This window comes from Chelonia mydas, chromosome 2 (genome assembly GCF_015237465.2).
Source record: "Chelonia mydas isolate rCheMyd1 chromosome 2, rCheMyd1.pri.v2, whole genome shotgun sequence".
In the NCBI taxonomy this organism is placed as follows: Eukaryota; Metazoa; Chordata; order Testudines; family Cheloniidae; genus Chelonia; species Chelonia mydas.
The window spans coordinates 68882974-68906849 of NC_057850.1; the positions used below are offsets into that span (position 1 = coordinate 68882974).

The following is a 23876-nucleotide window of genomic DNA, read 5'->3' on the forward strand; positions in this document are numbered from 1 at the left end:
ATTTCTGTTGTGACAAAGAATGCTACTGAATTTTCCTATTGAGCGTGTTCCAGTATGTTTCAAATCAGAATATCTTCTTGGCCATTTTAAAGTTTGTTCCTAAACCAACAAACAAGCACAGTCCACACTAAGGACAAGAGCTTTGCAAAATCTTTTTTTTTACCCCCTCCCCCTTTTTAGTTAAACAGTAACAACAACAAATACAACAAAATAAACAGTATCTTGAATTGAAATAATTTTTTGGAGAAAATATTGCTTGGATTTATGGCGTACATGCCAAAATGTGATTTGGGATGACTGAGCATCAAGGTTTATAGCGGAAGAGCCAGATTCTCATTCTCTAGCTGCAGTACTGGTGCCAGGAAAATACACAAAAAAAGAGCTTACGTAGAGCTTAAAATACCATAGTTGTAAAATAATTTGAAGTCCAAATATGTGGAAATAAGTCCAGAGCTGACTTATAAACATTTGGTTCTTTTTTAAGGCAGATATTCTTAAATGTATATTTTGTAAGATTACCATTCACAGAGGAGTAAGCAGAGATAATGCTAAATATTTCAATGGAGGGATTCAAAGATAGAAGTGATGATTCTGGGAATTTGTGTAAAATCCATGAAAAGTATGTTCCTATAGGCAAGGTAAGTGTATCCATTGGGCTCCTGACAAGATGTCATTGCCTCTCTCAGTTACACAAAGTCTAAGTACCTCTAACCTAGACTAATAGAAAAAATACTACTAAAACATAGTGCAGGATCTGTTCCAAACTGTTCCTTAGCAATGGAATTAATTTGGCTCCAATAGAACCACAAAATAAAACCCACCTTTTCAGGCATTTCTCCTGAGAAATAGGATGAAACAAAACAGCTTTGCACGAAAATGTTTGGTCATAGAACCAGAATGAAATACCCCTTGCTTTCTGCTTGAAAAATAATTTATTTAAGACCACTTACACAATATTTGCAAAAGTAAATGCTGTACAGTAATGATCACTAGAAGCTTGCACAATGTAATGTTCTATATGTAAGGGGTTGTCCTCTTACTAACATTCAGTGGGGTGTTTTTGTTGGCTAGCTCCCAGTACCAAAAGGGGAGAGGCCAATGCTCCAGATCAGCCTGATAGACAGGGCAGGCAGGCTAATTGGGGAGTCAGGAGGCCAAAGAGGTCCTATCCTCCGTGTCAGGTGGAATTGCCTGAGTCAGACAGAGTGGGGCCGAGCTAAGGAGAAAGCAGGGGCCCAAGCTGAGCTGTGGAGCAGAGCCATGCCAGATCCAGAGCGTCCAGAAAAGCAGCCCAGGAAGCAGGTCAGAGTTGGGAGCAGAGTCACAGAAGCAGCCCAGGGAGATCAGATCCTGTGCTGGGAGCAGAGCCGCAGCCACAGAGCCAGGTGTGGTGAGCAACTGGGGCCAGCCAAGGGGAGACCTTGGGCAAAGGGCCCAGCGCAGAAAGGCCCCCTCCCCAGCCAGGGGTCCTTGCAGGCCCGACTTGGAGGGCAATCTTAACCCGACGGGGGGCTGATGCTGGGAAGAAGGGTCCCACCACCCAAAGCCCGGAGGTGTGTGGCCACCACCAGAGCAAGTGTCCAACCCACAGCATCCCTGCAGCACAGCCAGGGCCTGAGAAGAAGGCCTGGGACCTACAAGGAACAGACTGTGAACTGCCCTGACATTCCAGAGACACTGTTTTTGATGTTCCATGCCACAGAGTGGGGTGATGTGTTTTCCTTTAACCTTTCCCATTTTTCCTTGTTCTTTTTTAAAATTAATTGTTAATTAAACAACTTGTGTTTGCTTTAAATTGTATGAAATGGTCAGTGGGTCAGGGAGGTGCCCAGTGCAGAGAGAGTACCCCAGAGTGGGGACACCCTAGCCCCTGTCCTAGGTGACCACAGCAGGGTTGGGGGTTGAGCCCCTCAGCAAGCCTGGACCCAGCCTTGTCGGGGTTACAAGGACTGTGCCAGACAGGATTGTGGAAGGGGAGTCCTCAAGGGCAGGGAGGCCTCTGGGTAAAGGAAGTGGGAGCGAGGACTCAGATCCTTTCTCTAGCCCACTTCACCGGGGTAGTGCAGAAGCCAGGAAAGTTCCCCACAATAGCAGGACCATTCCCCTGCTTACATATAACCCAGACCTTGGAATGCAGAAAGTGAACATGGAGTCACTTGTTTTGTTGTAGGAAGAGAATAATGGAGTAAAGTAGCACAGAGAGGCCCAGCCAAGGCCCAGGGCCCCATTAAGCTAAGTACAGTTCAAACGGAGTAGAAAACAGTTCATGACCTCGTGAGCTTACAGTATATCTAGGCAAGACAAAGAATGAGAAGGGAGACAGAAGCAAAGTCATGCACAAAATCTGTGGGTTAGAGTCAAGGAAAAGCCTAGCTCTCAATCCCCCTCTGATACTTTAACCATAAAACCATCATTCCTGCCCCAGGCATCAGAGCAATTGTAGAACAGTTCTAGCACCACTATTCCAGCCTTAGTAATTTTCATGACTATCACCACCTGTGGAGGGGGAAAGGAGGGGCAGGATTTGCCCCTGTTGTGCTTAATTATCCAAAGGAGGCTAGACATCCAAGATGAGAGATCCCACTGGAACCAAGGAAGAAATCCCTGAGTAAAGAAGATTTCTTATGATTATTAATTGGGATTATACTAGGGATGGAACTCTTGCTTATATAATACAAGTACATGTCATTATAATTAACTTGTAACTTTGCCTATCAATATAAAGGGGACATGCAAGATTATAAATCTATGCACAATATGTTGTATCATGTATGTTCTATATGAGTACATACATGGCTTAGTATCCTATACCCATATATTTGTGGTGTTTAAATAGTACTGTGATTGTATTTGACCTCCCTATGCCACATTCTCTTCATGTTCAAAGAATAAAATATATATGCTGCTTACCCATATAAAAATTTCCTTTGCATCTTCCACACATAAGATACTATTCTGCTGTATTTATGCCCAGTGCAGCTCCATAGGAAGCATAATTTAAGCAAAACTTTGCAAATATAGCTCATTTCTACTACACATGCTGTTTTCCCTTCATGAAATGATTATGCATCTAAGCAATTTACCTTGCTATGTGAGCATCCTTTAATAGGTGATGCGTACCATGTGAAATGTTACTAAAACTGTTAAAAAGAGCTGGTTGCAAGCCTGGCTAAAGTAGCACAGGGCTCTTATCTTGGGAATTTTACACCAACTTTTGGAAGCTTACTCTGTGTCAAGATTCTGCTTCTGGCTTCTGTTGTTGGGTCCATCGTATACAGTCTATCAAGCAATGGCTGCCATTGGTTTCTCTTAATTTAAAGTCCTTTGGGAATATGGCTTTTTTTTTTTGTAGTCCTTTAAATCTTGGTAGAATTTGTTGATCTTTAGTGTCGGTAATTCTGAAAACATGCCTGCTTTTAAAACTGAGAAGACTCAACTAAAAAGATGAGAATTGACTCTCTTAACAATAGTACCATCATGCTGGCTCTCATTGTTAGCCTCATAGTCTGGTCATGTTTCCTTTAAATTGAGAACGGCTTCAGAGTGCAAGTTACTGTTGCTCCTCTAGTGCTACCAGTTAGTTTCAGGTAGAGCTGCTCATGTTAGCAGGTGCAGCTGGTAAAATGCTACCAAAAAAATCTGTGACTATTCACATTTTTAATACAAATTAATTTCAGCTGTGTTTATGGCTTGTGTGTGTGTGTGTGTGTGTTCACTTTCTGGGAATATTCTAGTGAAATGAAAGTAAAGGCCTTTTTCACATTTCACTGAGAGTAATTTTAAATCCCCTGAAATTTCATGAAAATAACTTCAGTGTGCTGGGGAAGAAATGAATTGGCTACCGAATGAAATCCATGTCAGATCAGGCTGGGATTTTCCAGGGTGCCTATGGGAGTTAGATGCCCAAGTCTCACCGAAATTCAGTAGGATTAGGGGACATAAATTTCTTTGAAAATTACAACCTAAAAAATACAGTCTCTCCTCATCTCTGCCCCCTCCCCCAGCCAAAAGAAACCCCAAACCAAAATCCCTGCCCAGAGTCACTAACAATTTATTTTGGCAGATTACTGCTGTCTTCCAATCTATGAAAGGGAACTTGCTTTCTATCTTTAGTTGAATGGGAGTTAATTCAGACCAGAGCTGGATTCATTGCTGATAATATTAAAAAAATTCAGGTAGAGCCATTTCCTATTGTTTGTCTCTGGGAACTGGGTAGAGAGCAGCAGAAGAATACAGAGACTTTAACACTATATAAACAAGAAGGAAACAGCTTATAGTGCCTATACGTGTTTAGTGACAAGTCCATAATCTTAACTCCTAATTTGTCTACTTATTAGCATGTATTTTATGATCCAAGTATTTACTATCTGATACAATGATATTTAAAGTGTAAATTGAATGATGCAGAGTTATAAGGAATAGATGTTGGAGAAGGGGCAAGATCTAACTCCTACTGACATCAGGGGAAAAGCTCCATTTACTTTAATAGGAATTTAATCATGTTTTAGGTGTATTACTGAGTGTTTCCCCCTTTCTCCGAAGCCAGAAGTTCTAGGTATCTGTAGAACAAGATACTGTATTCGGCTGTCTAGTTTTTTTATATGGCCCCAGTCACTCTGGTACCTGAGTACTTACGGTCTAGCACAGCATTCCTGTGTTTAGATTGGTTTCAGAGTAGCAGCTGTGTTAATCTGTATTCGCAAAAAGAAAAGGAGTACTTGTGGCACCTTAGAGACTAACAAATTTATCTGAGCATAAGCTTTCATGAGCTACAGCTCACTTCATCGGATTGTGGTCTTTCTAAAAAATATGGTCTAGGTCTACTAAAAGATATGGATTTAATTAATACAGGAATTACTGGGTGAAATTCTATGGCCTGTTTGATGCAGGAGGTCATACTAGAAGATTGTAATGGTCCCTTCTGGCATTAATCGATTGACCTATGAATTATTTGGAAAAAATATTGAATCTAATTTAATAAACTATATCATATCTATGAAACTGAAAATGTTTACCAATATGGGAGGTTATTGTGTGCGTGTATAGCATATTTGTGTGCACATTATTCTTAGCTTATTGTAATAAAAGTATCATCTGTATAATTTTTTTTTCTTCAGAAATATTTCCAAGAGATTCCAATTTAAAAGACAAGTTCATAAAACACTTTACAGGTAAGGACAACTCTTTGCTTTAATTCATGTACATGATTATATTCTAAACAGACATGAAAAACTAGTTACATAGCTAATATCATTCTTAATGTCTGGTTCTGAATTTAACATTTGTGAAATTAAATTAAGGCTGGAATTTTCAAAAGAGACTAAGGGAGTTCAGTCCCCATAATCTCACTGGATTTAAATTAACAGCTTGCCAGTGCTATTGATGAACTGAATATATCCATATACTGCAAAATATATATATATCAGATAGCCATTTGCAATTTGATATGAGGAAAATGAGGTATACATGAATGTAAATCACATCTGCTTTCTCTTGATGATTTTTTGAAAACTCACCTTGAGTTCATCTCTAATTTTACCCTATTCTGTCCTTGACCATAAAGTTATGTCAGAGCTATCTTACTGTTCTTATTTTCAACTTCATTAGTATTATGGCTGTTTCTAGGCTATGTTTATTATTTATAGGTAGGCTCAGAAAGATTAATTTTTTATTGATTAAATGTTAGTAAACATCAATGTCACGATACACACAAACTGATGACAAAATATTTCCAACGATGATAATTGAATTGCAAATAGGCAAAGTAGGGAAAATGCTACCTGAGAAGTTATTAGAATCAAAATGCAGTGATTTAGACTTCTGAATTAGGCTTATTACAAAAGGACTAGCAAATGAGTAGTAAAAGCAGGTATAATTTGTTGATTTAAGTGTGTACATTTTGACATGTGATGTTGACAATTTGTGTTTTAACAGATTGTAAAGCTTAAACGTTTTGAATTTCATTGTCTACTGTCATTAAATAATTGTGGCTACCCCATAATTTTATGTAACTGAACATTTAAATCAATCCAAATCTAAAAAAAATGCTTAAAAATAAACATCAATATTTTCTGTCAAAATTATAAAAAATAAAAATAAAAAAAGGATTCTGCCAAGCTTATTTATAGGCAATTCTCTGTCACTCATCAGCCTAAAAGTGAAGTGCCTCTCTCTCTGTTCTTATTATGTTCAGTCACACACAGGACCATGATTGATGTGTCAATATCAAAGTTTATTTTAAAGAGCAAAAATAAGTAGACATTTAGGAAATGAAAAAGATTAAATCAAATAAAAATCATAAGAATCATTCATTGTTTAAAATGTATATGTATAAAATGGTTAAAAAAACAAACACTGGTTTCAATTTCAAAGCTTGAAAACCTGCCAAACTCCTCTCCAGTCTCTCCTCCCCACCATGTTCAGGAATTAAGGGGTAGGAGAATATCAGATGAGTGGTGATGGTGAGAGACCTGTAGAAGAGTGCTCCTGAATATTATGGGGCATAGAGGACTTGGGAACAAGAGAACTGGAACAGGAGAGAGGAACAGGAGGTTGGAGGGGAAGTAGCAGCAACCAAATGAAAAAGGAAGCTGGAGAGAAGCCCCAGGCCTGTGGGGAGGAGAATGAGATGCAGCTTAGGGCAGGGAAGAGTGGCAAAGAGGAGACTGGAGAGGAGACAGGGAGATGAGGAAGTCCTGGAGGGTAAGGAGGAGCAGGAGATATGACCCCAGGTAGCAGAGGGATGAGATGTAGCTCCAGCCAAAGTGGAAAGTAACTCAACTAGGTGATATAGAGGATTCTTTGCAAGGGTCGAAGGAGATAGAGGGGCAGCAGGGTGGACTGAAAATATGGGAGGAAGGAGGGGGAAGAGTAGGAGAAAGAGACAAAGAGAAATATAATGAGATTAAAAGTCCTGTAGTTCCCAAGTGCCACTATTGTGGTGTAAAGGACTCCAGCTGTTCTAAGCTTTTTTTGGCTGAATAGAAGAATGTACATTCAACTGATAACCAAATTTCCTTTTACTAATTCTTCCTTAGTTGTTCTTAAACTATGAACCCGTATCTACCTCTTTGCTGAAAGATTTAGTGGAGTGAGATTACAATTTTACTCCTCCTGGACAGGGCCTGCTTCCAGCAGCTTTAACTTTCAATGTCTCTTGGGTTGTTCAAGTGTTCTGGATACTACTGATGTTGAGAAGTGAGTTGCCTTGGTGTATCGTGGGTACTGTTTTCCAAGATAGGAGAAAATACAAAAAAAAGGAAGGGTGGCCTGAATTACTTAAAATGCATATACTCAAAACACAAATCAAGTGATTTTTTATTTCTAAATAAAACAATAACACTGAAAAGCAGAAAGCTCCTTCTCGTTCTCTCCCCCTCTTTCCCTTCTCTTTAACCCCTCTAAGCTTTCAGTCATTTCAAGCCTCCTTAATCACCTTCAGAGTTGGTTTAATAACATGATTTTTTTTATCTTATCCTGTTCCTCTATGCCAAAGTCCTCCCTTTTTCAGTGGAAATCCATTTCCATCTGCTAAAATGTCTTCAGATTCTGAAGTTCTTCTACCAATGGACTAAAGGCAAAATTCAGCAGAATCTTCCCTAACCATTCAGCCTCTCCTTCTAACTCTTTCATATGCCTCTGTAAATTCACCTCTGACTTTTTCCTACATCATTGAGAGATTTCTTTAAAAATAAAAATTGGTTTTGAACATATTTTTCCTGGATATTTCAAAGCGATATTTAGAGGCAAAAGGCAATGCTTCACAGAGCTTGCTACCTCAGTGCTGTCTCCTTCACTCAGGGTCAAATGTCCACAAATCTTCAAGCTAAGCACAGTTTAAGGTTCATTCTAGAGTTCTTGATGACTGTGGATTTTTGCACAGTTGCATCTGCACAGAATCTACTCTATCACCTGAGGCTTTAGAAACCAATAAAGACATGGCCTTGATCATATACGCCATTGTTACTTCCTAACTGGTTTATTGCAAGACAGTGTACCTGGGCTTGAAAACATGAGTCCTGATAAAATTACAAATGGTGTGGAACGTAGTAGCACATCTCAGAAATACAGAATGGAACCAGCACATGATCCTGTACTTTACTAGTTTCCTATAGAACAATGGGTCAAATAGAAGGTCTTGGTCCATATTTTTAAGGCTCTAAATGATGGGGCTCAGGTTACATAAAGTATTGTCTCACCCTGTGGAAGCTCCTTCACTTTTGACTCTTCTCAGGAATGGTAGAATTGTCTACTTTGAGTAAAGCATGTGTGAGAGGAGAGAAGGGTTTTCTAGTGCCTGATCCCCAGTTTTAGAATTCACTGTTGAAGGAACTAAGAGTGACTGCAAACTTGACCCCTGGCCAGTACACATTAAAAAAACAAAAACAAACACACATAAAACCACCACCAGCAAAAGTCTTCGACTTTGCTTTCCTGTGTAGCAGTGCGTAATACACCCGTTTTATTTATTTTAAAAACAACAACTAAAAACACTCATAAGAGTTCTCTTTTGGGGAGCGAAAAAAGAAAATGTCACTAGACTGATATTAGTCATATTGTTTAACATTAACTGCTCAAATACTGAAGTGGGTACAGTATAAGAACTTAGATGGAATAGAAATCATACCTAAAACAGAGTACATTAGTCAAAAATGATAGTGAAAAATATCCATGAATACTATAGAACATATGACCAGAATACAGAAGTTAGCGATGGATAAAGACCTAAATAAGGCCTGATCCTGAAGCCCTTAATCATATAAGTCCATTTCTATATGAGTAATCCCAATGAAATTAGTCAGACTGTTTACCTCAGTAAGAATTCCTTGCATGAATAGGGAAAGCTGGATTAGCCCGTAGATCACGTAGTCTATTCATGTAGCCCAGGATTATTCCCTATGGTATATTTTGTAATGTTCCCAATATACATTTTAAAGGTCTCAAGTAATGGGGCCACTTCCCTTGAAAGACTATTCCATAACTTTAGTAGATCTCACCATCAGTACATTTTTCTTGAAATTTAGTCTACATTTTCAATGTCTTAATTTCATCCTATTATTCCAAATTATAATCCTGTTTGCATCACTGTAAACAACACAAGCCATTTTACAGACATTCATTGTTAGTTTTAGGGCATCCTAAATTTATGAAGGGGTCGGGATGCGGAAAAATAATCAAATTTTTCCATAGTCCATATGCTTCCAAATTAAGAAAAAATATTCTACACATCAAATATGCCAAGAGATTATGATCAATTTAAATGTTGAATAAGTACTGTATGTAAGATTCTTGGACAATAAACACATTAAACAAAATAAGGGTTAAATTTAAAACCCCAGATGTTCCCTAATATAACAATCAATTTTAAAGATTTTACTTCTGTTTCATCTCACATGTGTGGGGGAAAAATAACTATTTTTCCAGGTATTCCTACCACCTTCATCTGACTTCCTGGCTTATTAGCTACTTTTGGGCTATTTTGTTTCACTTTCTTTAACTCTTGAGCCAAGTTCTGAAGTCCTCCTCAGTTTTAGCATATTTGTGCCATGCAAACAGAAGACACTGACCGTATGCCCAGACTAGGAAGCACAGCTAGGAAGATGTCATGGATCCAAAATAGCAGAGGCAAACCAGTTACTTTCCTTTGAGCCTAACTCTGAAACACAGTGAGTGGTTGAGGATGCATAATACTTTGCAAGAGGCACTATGGGGCCAATCCTGCAAGTTGCTATCTTATTAAAACAGTTTAATAAAACAAATCCTTACATAGAATCAAAAAGTCTCCATGCAGCATCTAAAGCAAACTGAAGTTGTAGTCTAATTACTTTAGCTTTGCTGGACTTGGGAACTTTGTTTAAAATGCTGCTTCTTTAGAGATAAAAATTATAGCAGCCAAACAATGAACTACATCATATTTATTCCTTCCGCGTTAGACTACTGTATATTGAGCTAAGTGGGCACTGTGGTAGCTACACAATTTTATTTTTTACTTTATTGGAAAATTTACTCCTGGCTTTGGACTTATTTCTGGGACTTCAAGACAAAGAGCTGTTTCACTTTCAAAGGACTGTATTCCTGACACATAGACCATGATCATATCAGTGAAAGAATGTATGATAGGACCTCATTACGGTGAGATAATGTGTTAAATAGAAAAAAAGGAAATAAGGGAAAATTTAATGATAAAAATATTTTGACTTTGCAATTTAAAATTTCTCACTACCTCCACACCAATTTACATAACACCTTTCTGTTATCTTGTGGCATCATAATCAGATTACAATGTAACTGTTTAAATTGTATTAACAGATTAAGCATAATTGTATTAAGGCTGTAAAACATTAGCAGTTGTGAGATGGCTCAGACTTGCTTTTTTCAACCTGTGATGTCTTAGGCAAACACAGATCTGTTTCTGAAGATTGTGTTTCATCCAGAAGAATGTTGGAGCAGGGGGATTTATATACACATGTACCAGCTATCAAACAGGCTTTGAAATACTCAGACATTTCCTTTTGTCGCTAACTGCTATTTGCGATCCAACAGGGCCAGTCTCATTCTCAGCTGAGTGCAGTAAGCATTTCCATCGGCTCTATCACAACACAAGGGACTGTTCAACACCAGCATGTAAGTAACAGATGAAATGATTTTTAGCTCTAACAGCAGTGTTTTTCCGTCTATAAACATGCTTGTTTTGCCTCCCAAGGGTATGTCTTTACTATGTAGACTATGCCAGCATACCTCTGTTTTGTAGATGCAGCTGACACCAACAAAAACATGTGTTCTGTTGGTGCAGGAATACCACCTCCTCAAATGACGTTAGCTGAATGGATGGAAGGCCTCTTCTGTTAACATAGTGGTGTCTACACTGGGGGCTATGTTGGCATAGCTACATTAGTTGGGACGTGTTTTTTTCAACCCCCTGACCAATGTAGCTATGCTGATATAACCAGGCCTACATGTGTGCCATGCTAGGCCTGATCATAACCTTTGCTTATAGCGGTCCTCACTCCAGTGCCATACCATGGAAAATACACTGGGTCTGATTTGTCTCTCACTTTCATTGGTTTTACACTAGTGTAATTCCATTAACTTCAATGGAGATGCTCCTAAATAAGACTAATGTAAGTGAGAAGAGAACCAGGCCTCTGGAAAATGGATACATGGTAGCAATAAAATGCCAATTTTTAGAAGAATTTTCTGTAATTACATACACACCTTAAAGAATGAAAACCAATGAACTCCCAATTTTCAATTGGTTTTTGCAAATAAAAATAATGCCAGCAAGAAGAGAATCATTGCTTTTACTATTGACAGATTACAGGCCCAGTCCTACAATCCTTACTGAGCTAAAATTCCCATTTCAACTCAATGGGAGGTTTACCTGAATAAGGACTTCAAGGCCAGGTGCTAAATCTATCCGAGAGCTTTGTTTAAGAATTTTTTTTTCTAAATAACGTATTAAAAGGGGGGAAAATGGAACTCTTAACAAAGAAATTGTTCTAGTGAAACTGAAAGGAAAACAGAAACTGACTGGCAATCAACAGCACTGTTTGTCTACAACATTTAAATCTATTAGTCATGCAAAACCTCACACTTCCAGACATATGTCATCATTCTGAAAAGTCGAGAACAGTTCTTGTGAGGTGTTGAGAGCTCAAGTCCCATCGAACATTAGTACCTCACAGAATCTGGCCTTCATACAACCCAGAACAGCCAAGTCCCAACTTGACTGAATAATACTAGGCCCTAGTTCTCCAATCCCTATGCTGTGTAGAATTGGGAATATATAAATCAAGGCCTGATCCTGTAAAGAATAAATAATAAGTTTGTTCATTGTAGTAAAATTACTTCCTCTTTCCTGTAATGTATAGGGATTGAATAATATCCCTTTAATTGGTTTGTGACCTCACTATCTTCTGTCTCATAAGACACCAAAACCCTGCCAGAACAGGATTGTATATATGGCCTTGCACGTTATGTATATTTATTAAATTCACAGAGCCATGTGATTCTTTCATATTATATAGATTTTGTAAGGAGCAAAAGACAAAATCTACCTTCTTTTAATACAATGGTGTACCATAGGTGTGTGATGAACAGCAAAATTGTAATAAGCTACTGGTATCATTTTGCAACTAGCACAAATTATTTCATGTATTTCAAACAGAAATGTTTTTATTGTGCAGTTCACATAAACCTGGTTCCCACTCTGAATATTAATGTTGTTCACCCAGAATACATGGCAATTCCAATTATTTATTGTTGTTGTGAATTATTTTATTTTATAGATTACAAAAGGTGTGCAAGATTATTAACAAGGTTGGCAATGAGTCCTTTGTGTACACAACCTTAGAAAGTTTGCTGTGTAAGTATCCTTTTTCTTCATCTGATCCTTGTTTACTTTATGGCCTAATGATTTGCTTGATACCTTTCACCTGTTATCTAGAAAACAAACAGAAATATGCTAGTGTTTATAACCTGCTGCTTTGGTATTAATGTGCTCTATTGTGCCACAGTTTGAATTTTGCACCTACTGGTGTATCATGGAGGTAGCACATTAATGTACAGACCTGTCCTGCATCTGTTATGCATGCTCCAATGTAGTATTCTTATAGTAGCTCATGGCTCCATGTGATGTTTCTGGCACTAAATAATTATGGATGAGATGACCCACTTCCATGGAAATATCTGAGAAGGAACCTGGAAAGGTGTGGGAGGGCAGGGAATCTGTGAAGCTCCCTCACAGTATTTCCTCCAGATTCTTTCTTCCATGTGGCAGTGTTTGCTCCTCCATGGAAAAAAACAGGAAGTCTGGTTCCCAACCCACAATTCCCCTGATATCTGTGAAGATCCCAGGTGGGATAGAATCCCTTAAAGGCACAGTGCAAAACGTCCTGTGCCTTTGCACCAGATTCAGGTGCATCTGTAACTCCAAAATCTGCCCCTGGGAACAAGCATGAAGGAGGGTTTGCATTCATGGAAGTGGAGGTTTTGCGGGAGCATAGAAAACATAATACAGCCTGAGGCTTTATTAACTCTTGGGCAGCACACTTTCTGGATACCAATCCATTGCCTGTGGTTAATTATGGGGCACAGTATCATAAATAGGAAGAAAACAATGCACATCTTTGAAAGAACGTCACTCAACCACATAGACTCTCAGAAGGCTGTTTAGAATGTTCAGTCTTTTCATGCTGATTGTTAAAAGCACTCTAGAGTCATCATAGCTTATAAATATCAAAAGCTGGGATATTTGTTTATTTAAATATCTTCTGCTGGTGTTCACTTCTTACTACACCCAAACAATGCTTGCAAAGAAGTTACCACAAGGTAGCATGATTTCAAAAACATTTTCCTTTTAAAATATAGTGATAGCCTTAAGATTTAAGAAGCTGTGTCTTTTTTTCGGTATCAAGACCTCAGTTCAAATTGAAAGGGAACAAGGAAAGAAGAGCAGGATAAAAAGCAGCTGCCTTTGCTGATTTGATTCCCAAGTGAAAATGGGAAGATGCGGGGGGGGGGGGGGGGAATTGGTTGGGGGGGGGAAACTTAGAAAAATATATCAATATTCTAGTGCCAGAAGAAATGAGACAACTCTTTCTTTTATCCCGGTATTTTTTATTTTCCTTATTTAAACCGGAGTCATCACTATCTCAACGTGCTTTGTGCCACTGCCACAGCACACCACTGATTCTAGCCCATTGTCTCTTCACTGACTAGAAGCAGGTGTCTTTCCTAACATCTCTCTTCTGTTTATCTCTGTTTTTTATTTTCTTCCTGTGTGTTTCTACAATATTTATTTTCCCCCCCTACTCAATTCTATTTTTTTTCCTGCTCCTTGTCTCCTTCTTACACTATGTCTCACTGGTCTGCTTTCCCCGCCTCTCTTCTGCCTCGTCTTCCCTCCTCCACGTCTTTTTTTACCCCTCCAGCTCGCTCTGCAGGATTCCCACAGACAGTTCTATGTTCCCATTCTTCTCTTCACATGGTCTTCCAACTGATAGAGCTAAAGATGTTTGCGGTAGCCTCAGTGCAGGCCTATTCCCCAGAAAGTTTACTGCCTTCTGCTTTATCCTAAAAATCAGGGTAAGGAGATCAGAAGTGGCCCCTGATTTATGGACCCAACTGTCCTAATTCACTTGCCAAATGGATAGAAAATGAAGAGCTGATTTGGAGGTTAGAAGGGCAGGCAATGTGAGCAGCTTCCCACTCACCATGTTCTCTTTAACATGCATTTGGGCTTTCTTTAAAAAAAACAAAGTAAAGGTTAGAGGAAAAAAGTAATACAGTCAGACAGTAGAAACATGTCCCACATCTTCCTTGCCTCCCTCTCCTCTCCCATGTTCTATCCTCCTGCAGGGGAGATCAGAGCCTGCTCTTTGTGCCCCCTTTTCCAACCCTAGCACCTTACAGCAGCTGAGGCTTTTCTCTTGGGGGAGGGGGGTGAAGGGCAAGGGTATGTTTGACCCACCTTCCTCTACCCTACCTGCTACCCATCATGCAATGGGGGTGTCTTTGCTTGCTCCCTTGCCATTTGTCTTGGCAGCAGTGGGCAGGACTGGTGCTTCTCCTTACCCCATTAGTTGAGGATTTAATTGGTGTGATTGATTCTTCTCCTCCTGCTGGCTCAATAAGGTCAAAGGTAGTGCTCCCTGCAGCAGCTGACAGAGAACCAAAATTATTGTTGTTCCTGTCTCCCATGTAGGACCTGCTCCTTGTGTTACATCTGAGAGAGCCCTTTTGGGTTCCTTCATGGCACCAACAGCAGGACTAACCTCACCGCAAATATTTAAGTACCTTCTCCCCCCCGCAACATAAAAAATAGGCCCATTTTAGGATGTAAGTGACCTTGATAATTCTGTTTAACCAAAATAGCAACTGCGATAGAGGGGAGCACAAGCTTGTTCTTCCCCCTGCTTTCCATGCCCTGGGAGAAAAGGATGGAGTGGTATTTGTACATTATGGCTCAGGTTTTCCTTTGGAAATCCCAAGCTCTCTTTCCAAAAGTGTATTACACCAACCTTTCCAGGAAGGGATGTACAAAGGTTTCCCCTGTTTCCATTTCAGGACCACGGAGAAGTCTACTGATGTGATACAATATGTGTAGATTGCCTAGGTGACCTGTTAGCTTGGTTACAAAAATGACAACGCTGTAAGGCATTTAGGAACATAGTTTATATGAAGAATGATTACGTGGTTGCAATTACAATCTTTATAGTTTTGTCTCATTAAAGTTACTGTGGTTTGTTGCAGAACAGGTAGTACACAATGGTACCTGGGAGTGGCGATAATAAAGATTTAAATGGCAGCCAATGCATTTGTACAGTATGATTGGGAAACTTTCAGCATGCACCACTAACTTTTAAGCCTCTTACCACCATTAGTTAGGATTTGCAGATGCAAAACTCATTAGTGCTCACAGCAGGGGGGCAAGATCCACCTGCACCACAGAGTTAATCTAAAGGTTTCTTCAAATCTAGAGGTTTCTTTAGTTCACACAAAACTGTAATTTGTAAACAGATTTGGATTAAGCAGACCACATCAGTGTTGCACAGCTCTGAAACCAGATATGTTTGTTCTTCTTGCAGTCCTCTCTATTACAAGAGAACTCTGATTTGCCGAGAAAGTGCCTTGAAATCTTCCCCAAGATAATAGAAAAGTCATCTTGTACCTTTTTGATTTACAGCATTGTTTTGTTACTAGATGCATTTTATTTTCATATGTTGGACATTCCATATTTGTGTGAAGGAAACATTATTTTATTTTAATTTGTAAATTTGTTTCCTATAGCTCAAATAAGCCAATTATTTAAATATATTGTATATAAAGAATAATAATATACTAATTAAATGTTATCATATGCAGTGAGTTGGTTAGTTTTTGCTGTTGATTTTCTTGTTCCATTGTATTTACACCATTTTGCTCAGGCTCCTACTTTCATTATTTGCACTAACTTGAAATGCAAAAGTCTATGTAACTGAAATCTGAATAAGCTGTAAGTGGGATGTTCTACTTTCAATGGAAGATATTGTATATTATGAAGCTTTGTTAAATATATACTTTATATATTATTGCGCATAAGAAAATAATTCCCAGAAATGCACCTTGCTTTCAGGAACATTTGTACAGCTATTCTGGATGATCATCAGTTACATTTGTACTGGCACTTATGGAAAGAGTTGCAAATAATGTAAATACTATAAAAGACTGGAAGACTGCAATGCAGTTTTGGTGGAATAAAGAATATAAAAATAACCTGTTTCTAAGTTGTTTTTATTGACACCTTGGATGGAGTTGGAACTTACTACAGAGATAACATAATACTTTAGATGTAACAGAACACTAATGTAATGCTGGAGAACTTGAAATAAAATTTGGTTAAGAGATCTAACCCTTGATTTTACACAGCATAGGACTTTCACAAAGTTTGCTTCCTAAGAGCTACATTTGCCTACGCGTTCAGTCTGCAGGTGATTAAGTATGTGAATGCGAGTACAGAATGTACCTAAAGTGCACAATGAACACGGCACCTAGTATAGGGCTAAAGATAGCATCCTGACACAGCCCACAACAGTAGAAATATTTTCACAAAAGTAATGCCAGAGATCAATATAAAAGTGCTAGAAGGAGCATGCTTAGAAGGAACAACCCCCTACAAACCCAGCTGGCAGCCACCCAGAACAAGCGCAATGCACCACAGCAAGCTGCAGTAAGGACAATGCACTAGGCCAGTTCAATATGCCATCCTGCCGAAGAAAAGCAAGATTTGTATTACACAGAGTATACCACACTGCATATATATGCTTCTGCTGCTGCTGCTCTGAAGCCTCTTGGACATAGTGTAAGAACTTGGACAATAATATGACAAGTTCAAATATTTTAGAAAAATCTCTAACTACTACATCTTTCTTTAATGATTGAGCAGCTCCAGCAATTAAGGTAACATTTGCTCTTCCTTTATAAATTCATGTTGTTGTTGTTTCTCAAACTTTTTACCATCACATCCCACTTTTCTCAAAGTGAAGAAGAGCTCAGGCCCTGACCTGATGCATAATGGAGACAGTATTCTTATTAATGAAACGTTGAACTATGAAATTCTATGATCTTTTCCCTGAAACACTTCAGTGAGACAGATGAGCTTGCTTCTCTGCACATACCTTCTCTAGTAGTAGAAAGACTGCCCCAAACCGAAATTGGACCATGCTCTTCTAGTTTTCCAAGGAGCAGTAAGACAGGATGGGAGGAAAACTGAGTGATCCCAGGAGTTCTGGGATCAAAGAATAGGGGAAGATCAGAGGCTCATGGGGAATACCTTTCCCCACTCCAGACAGTTCTCGGAGAGCTTCTATGCATCCATTCCGTTCTGTTTACCTCCCTGCTAGCAAGGCCCATAGGCTGCCTCTTTCTCCTTTTCAGTGGCTCCATATGACTGAAAGCCATGAGAGCAGAAGAGAAAAGACTGTCTCCCAGACATGAGTTTCTGCATCATAGCCATGGGTAGGAAGAGTCACTGCAGGAAAACCTTGCCCAAGCCCTGCTGGATGCATAATATCCAAGGTCATTTCAGACACGTAGACACACATTCAATTTAAAAGAAAATCCCATGCAGTTTTTTATTTTCAAGCTGAAGAAGCCTGATCTGGGCTATTTAATGTCATTCTTGGCTAACCTATAATAATATAGTAATTTGAAGGTCTGTAACTAAATCATAAGCTTTGCCTCCCCATGATAGGAGGTAAAGACCCTGGTCCTTGACTGTCAGGGAAATGGTTAATTGCCTTTCCATAGGAAAGGGCGCAGCTATCTTCTCTCAGTGCAGGGGTAGTCAAGAGAGGGTGGAAACATATGTGGAGAAGGGAAGTCCCTCCTTCTCACACTCAGATGCTGGGGCTGAGAGAAAAAGGATGTGAGTGAACTGAATGAGGGAAGAAACATAAGCTTGTGAGCCCTCAGGACTGAGACCAGGAAGAAACTAAACCTAAGAATCAGCCTTTCAGCTTTCTTCTGGTGCCTTGGCTGAGGTAAGTCATGTTTTGCTGGGAACCTTGGGTGTGGAGAAGGTTATTTTTTCTGGTTAGCCTTTGAAGGGCTAGGACTCTTAGAGCTTGCTATCTTGTGATGAGCTGGAGTTAAACCTAGCCTTTCCCAGGCTGTGAAACACACACCTACTGTCTGACTTCCCCATGTGGCCACCTTCTTACCACATTCCTTCAACCCAATTGTCTGATACAAACCTAAACAGATCAGAGTAGAAATCTGAACTCATATTCTGCTACATGAAGGGCACCCCAGAAATATTTAGATGCAGCATTTTTCAATCTCAAAGATGGTAAAATCTGTTGCTGGGCCACACTTTCAAGACCACAGGAGTCTTGGTTGTGCCTGCATATACAAACCACTAACCACATGCATATACTTTATAGATATATTTAGACACCATTCCTTTTTAAGTTTGGCCCTTAATTGCTACAGTCTTTCTGGGATTCACATAGTTCCATCAACTGGAGTTGGGACTTTCAATAGTGGGGCATCCAGGCATTAGCCCCCCTTTTTTGCTTCAGTCTCTTGTGTGGAGGCTCCCTCTATGGCCTGGAGCTTGATACCACCCACTTTTAATCCCTGCCCTGAGTGTATCGAGGAGCCAACATTTGGTGGAGCGGTCAGCTTTCATGGTGATGGCATAGGTAACTGTTATGAGGCAAAGTGAGCAAGCAAAAATTACCAGGGGCTGAAATGGAGATCAGGCATTTATTTGCCAAGAGAACTGCTGAAACAAAGCACTGGGTTGCTTTTGCGCAAATGCTAGTATGTAGATGAAGAAATCAGTCTTCATGGTGAAGTATTAAGGTAAGATCAAAGCAGCTGCCAATAATGACAGGGAGGTATGATGCACTGCAAGGCACTAGAGTACAGAGGCAGAAAGAGGGCATAGAAAGACTACGAAAATATAATAGAGCAGCTGGAGGCAAAGGCTATACAATGTGGGCAGCGGGGCTATATAGTAGGTAGGAACACGTGGAGGTCATATAGAAAAGCTAACGCAGTGCAGATGCATAGCCACAGGGAGCTTTTCCCCCCAAGCCTGGCCTGGAAGGATCTCAGTGGAATGTTCAGAGGACAGCATTTGTACCCTGCAGGGGATCATATCAATATCCATTAGTGGGCCCAGCTAATGCTCTTTCTCCACTACCACGGCCCCAGAGGTCAATATGCTATAAGAGCAGTGCGAGTTATGCTAATCTCATGCTAGGGAGCTAAGGCCCAGGAATGAGCATCTTGGCAGATGGTACCAATAGAGATTTTTTTTTTGGTCCTTTTAACTTCCTCGTTCCTTTAGAATGCAGAAAGAAAAGGCCGTAGTCCAAGTATGGATGGAAATATAACCCAGAGGTTACAGAAACGTGTGCTGGCTGCTTAATAACAAGTATATATATTCACTTCACAGCAGGGGCCACCTTGACCTTAATGAATGCCAGCGGTATATGAATTACAGAGGCATCAAATAATATGGCAAAGTAATGGGGAGGCTTTAACAGTCTAAAAAGACAAGGGAATTCTGAAAAAATCTTGCACAGTGCTCTGATGACAAAGCCTTGTGTTTAATCATTGCATCCTATGGTGGGAAAACAACAAGATAGATAGCATGGTTGAAATACATGTATTGTAAGTATATAGCTACTGTATTTTTACCTTATTACAATCTATGGGTCTCATTTTATGACCCATTATTCAGATAAGACCCACTTCACATAAGTGATCAATTAACATTTTTGCATAAGTAAATGTTGGCACGACTCATCCCGATTCCTGAACAAACGTACAGAATACAGGCAAAACTAAAATTAATGGTGCTGTAAATCTGGGCTTTTAGGGAAATGTTTCTTCTTTCCGATTACATGAAGTCCATTTTACAATAGAAAGAGCTTTGTTTTTTTTGATATTCACTCCAAATATGCCACACAAAGACTAAGCCCCACGTAAAACCTATTTAAGGGCTACTCACAACTTTGAAACAGATCTTAATAGGTGAATAGGGCCTCTCAGAGGATGCTCTAGATTGGGTGAATCTCAATCTCAGAGCAGTTTAAACACTTTAAATCTAAAAACTGCTTAAACTGCTAAGCCACTCCTACAGCAGATTAGCAAAAGCTATGGTTTAGATCATTGCTATAACTTCAACATGTATTGGTATTTAAAAGTTCTAAAAGTTTAAAATTGAAAACTCCTTAAATGTGCCATGAAAATACATTAATATTGACAGAAAATTTCTAATCGATGAGTGCCACTGCTAACTCTAATGATAAATAATTGGTTGCACTTGCTTAGATCCTTTCATTGAAGGATCAAAAAGTGATTAAAACTCCTTGCTCCAAAAGGAATTCAAGAAGTAAAGTAGTAAAAACTGACACAGAATGTAAAAATATGAAGCATAAAAGAAATATATAATGCAGAATGCAATAAGATGTTTATTGCCATATGTTGAAAAAGACTGGAATTTGTGGTTCTGCTTCTTGCGAGTACTGCAGTCGTGAACTTAAAGCAATAAAAACTTCATTGAAATTCACACACTGTCAGAGTTTCTGTTGTATACATGAGTTGTGAATTACAGCTAAGTTATATGTTTCCCACACCGTACAATATTCTCTATCCATTCCTAAATATACTTTACATGTTCTAAGTCATACTGTGCCACAAAAATTGGCAACATGTTATTTTAGTGACTCAATTAAAAATGAGACATCACAGTCTTTGTTGCATAGATGAATTTTTAAAATTTCAGTTGTCTCCTTTGTCAAAATCGCCTCTGTATGTTTGGTCCAACTGAATGAGTTTTAAAAACTGGAATGAAATATCATACTTTCAGCACTGCACAGAAGACTTTGCCACGCAAATATGATTTCCGGGCACTTGAAACTAAAACAAACAAACAAACCCTACAAAATCTCTGCTGAGCAAACAAAGTTGTATGGGCAGAATCAATCTTGTGGGTAGCATACTATCAGAAATATTTTAATTTATTAGAAGAAATGATATGATGGGCCCTCTTCTCTACTAACATTAAAATATATATATATCAAAATCTGCCTTGCCAAACAACCTACTATTTTATTTTTATTCTCTCTTGATCTACATATACTATAAGACATAAAAAAAATTATATAAAAAATTGTACTCAGTTATTTGGTTCTTATTTTGTCAATTAGTTGTTGTTAAGACCTTCTCTGACATGTCATTCCCATTTAGCCATCTGTGTTTGGCATCTCTTTAACATATGTCTTGTCAGACATATTAAAATTACATAAGCTAGAACACTGTGAGCAAATCACCTCTGACACCTTAAACAGAATTTTTTTTTCTAGATTGTGTCTATGGATGCTGTGAAACATCAAATTATATTAAAATCTAAGCTACTTATTATCTAGAAATTTTAATTTAGACATATTAATTTGGACATATTATAAATCTGCATTCAAGGTGCTCAATGCCTTCTGCAAGGTGCTGAGAATCCTCAGCTCCCAATGTGTGTGAGGGAGGGGGCAATGATATTTAAAGAGTGCAACTACTCAGTGTAGATGTGCACACTGGATGGGATTCACAAAGGTACTTGGGCACCTAACTCCCATTGAAATCAACTCCTAAATACCTTTGTGAATCCTACGCTGTGTGTTAAGTGAGCACAGACATAGATGTGTAATTGCATGTGCCTAACTTTGAAAATCTGACCAGTAACACAATTTCAAGACCAATCAGATGCCTAGTGTGAATTATTTTGAAAATACATTGATTAAATATTCCATATTTTTGTGTGTCAGGAAATCGAGTATTTAAACTTGTATTATATAGGACACATGTGACCCTATCTCCCTATATGTTGCACAAATTCTTCTCAGAGGAGCAGTCCCTTTTTCCAGAGTCAATGGTCCTGTTCTTTTATATCTTAGATGCTGAAATACACAAGTAGTTGTTCTGAGCTGGTGCATACAAGTATGACATAACTATACTTCTTACTTTTGCCACATAACCATGACATCTGAATAAAACCCACACCTTTTATAGGAAAATAGGAGTTGTCAGATTTGTGGTTCACAACAGTGGCTAGTACCAGACTTTCAGAGGAACACTTGCAAGAAACACATGAGTGGTTATAACTTGATCGTAGGCAAAGCTTCTTCCCAGCTCCCATCAGTTATGACTGCATTATGCTCTTAAGCATGAGGGCTTATTCCATATTTTAAACAAACAAACAAACAAACACACACTCTCTTATCCTATCAAATGTAACTGTGGATGTTCTCATCCATACAAGTATCCTATCTTCATTTGAATTCTATGACAGTCTTGGCCTCCTTGATACCTTATCTTTGGAGAGAGAACGAACCAGAGGTGAGCAATGTTAGTCACATTATTTAATGCACTACTGGAAGGTGCCTGGTTGACAAAGGTGGCATAAGTACTTACATAGAATATTACACACACAATTATTAAGGCTGCAAGATCAAGCACTCATAAATTAGGAAATACCAGAGTTAAGGTTGCCTGTTCATCCTTAATTCAGTCCCTTCGCACATACGCATTATGCTAATCTCATGTACTTCGCCCCCCATACACAGGAGAAATGGTAAAATGGAGTATCCAATTTGCCTTCTGTACACCATTCATTATCTTATACACAGATCATGTTCTCTTTAAACTAAATACTGCCCTAGGAAATGAGCTGTTCCTGCAGGCTAAGAAGGGGAAGAGAGAGTCTTGTTAGGTTTTTGTTCTTTATTTATTTATTCAGAAGGTAGATAGCATGAGGACAATATAAATATCTTCACAGATAGTAGAGACACAATGTGGGTGAGGTAATTTCATTTATTGGGCCAACTTCTGTTGATGAAAGAGACAAGCTTTCAAGCTCCACAGCCCTGAAGAGCTCTTTATAAGCTCAAAAGCTTGTCTCTTTGACCAACAGAAGTTGGTCCAATAAAAGCTATTACCTCATCCACCTTGTCTCTCTCATATCGTGGGACCAAGACAGCTACAACAATACTGCAAATAGATAGTAGTTGCATAAATTCATTCTAACCACTGTTTGGTATTCTGATATTGACTTTCTTTTGGGAAACACATTTAAAACACCACTCAAGAGGCACTGCACACCTGTTGAGATTTCAATCAAATGCAAACAAGGTTACAGCTAGGACAAAGAAAGAGAACTTAACTTTTTTTAAAAGCAATAACCTCACGTATATTTTTTTTTTAAAAAAAGAGAAGAAACCCATTTGGATAAAAATGCATGCACCCTTTTAAAGAATAATTATTGTTTTTTAAAAAGGAAAGAAATCCATTCCTCTAATAAGGAGATGAAAAATACCTTCCATTTTGGTTACTGTGCTTAGAAATATATTAGTACTGTTCCAAGGGATACCTAAATCATTATGCGTTCCTGAATCATAGGTAGGTTAGATCACATGACTGACATGTACAAGTGGATGTTGATAGTAATCATACAATTATGTATATAAAAATAAGATCTGAGAATTGTAGGTCTGCTAGCATTTGTAAAGTACCTCCGCATATAGTCAAAGAATGGTAGCAATAAAATCTTGCACTTTGTTTGTAGGACTAGTAATAGCTTCCCCATGATGAAGGAGATCTATGTCTCTCTTTCCAGCCATTCAAGGCTTAACCCCAATTGTCCACAGATGTAAATCAAGAATAGCACCACTGGAGTAATCGGAGATAAATGAATGCAAAATTAAAATATAGGCACCCAATCTCTGTCAAACATATAATGCTGTTGGCTTCTAAAATATGTAGATTTTTGTAACCATTCATAGGTGGATAAAGGGATCAAAGGAAAACTAGTTGTCTGAGGGGTAAATTGGAAC

At 38.7% G+C, this 23876-nt stretch overlaps 1 protein-coding gene across 1 annotated transcript in view; it reads left to right on the plus strand.

Moving 5' to 3' along the window:
* The window catches only part of ALKAL1 (ALK and LTK ligand 1), a 50000-nt gene extending 33796 nt beyond the window's left edge, over window positions 1-16204 (plus strand). The window contains exons 2-5 of the mRNA XM_007064109.4: window positions 5118-5171; window positions 10543-10623; window positions 12288-12364; window positions 15588-16204. Of these exons, the coding sequence (XP_007064171.1) occupies window positions 5118-5171; window positions 10543-10623; window positions 12288-12352 (200 nt within the window). The 3' untranslated portion in view covers window positions 12353-12364; window positions 15588-16204. The remainder of the gene's footprint in view (window positions 1-5117; window positions 5172-10542; window positions 10624-12287; window positions 12365-15587) is intronic.
* The last annotated feature ends 7672 nt before the right edge of the window (window positions 16205-23876 follow it).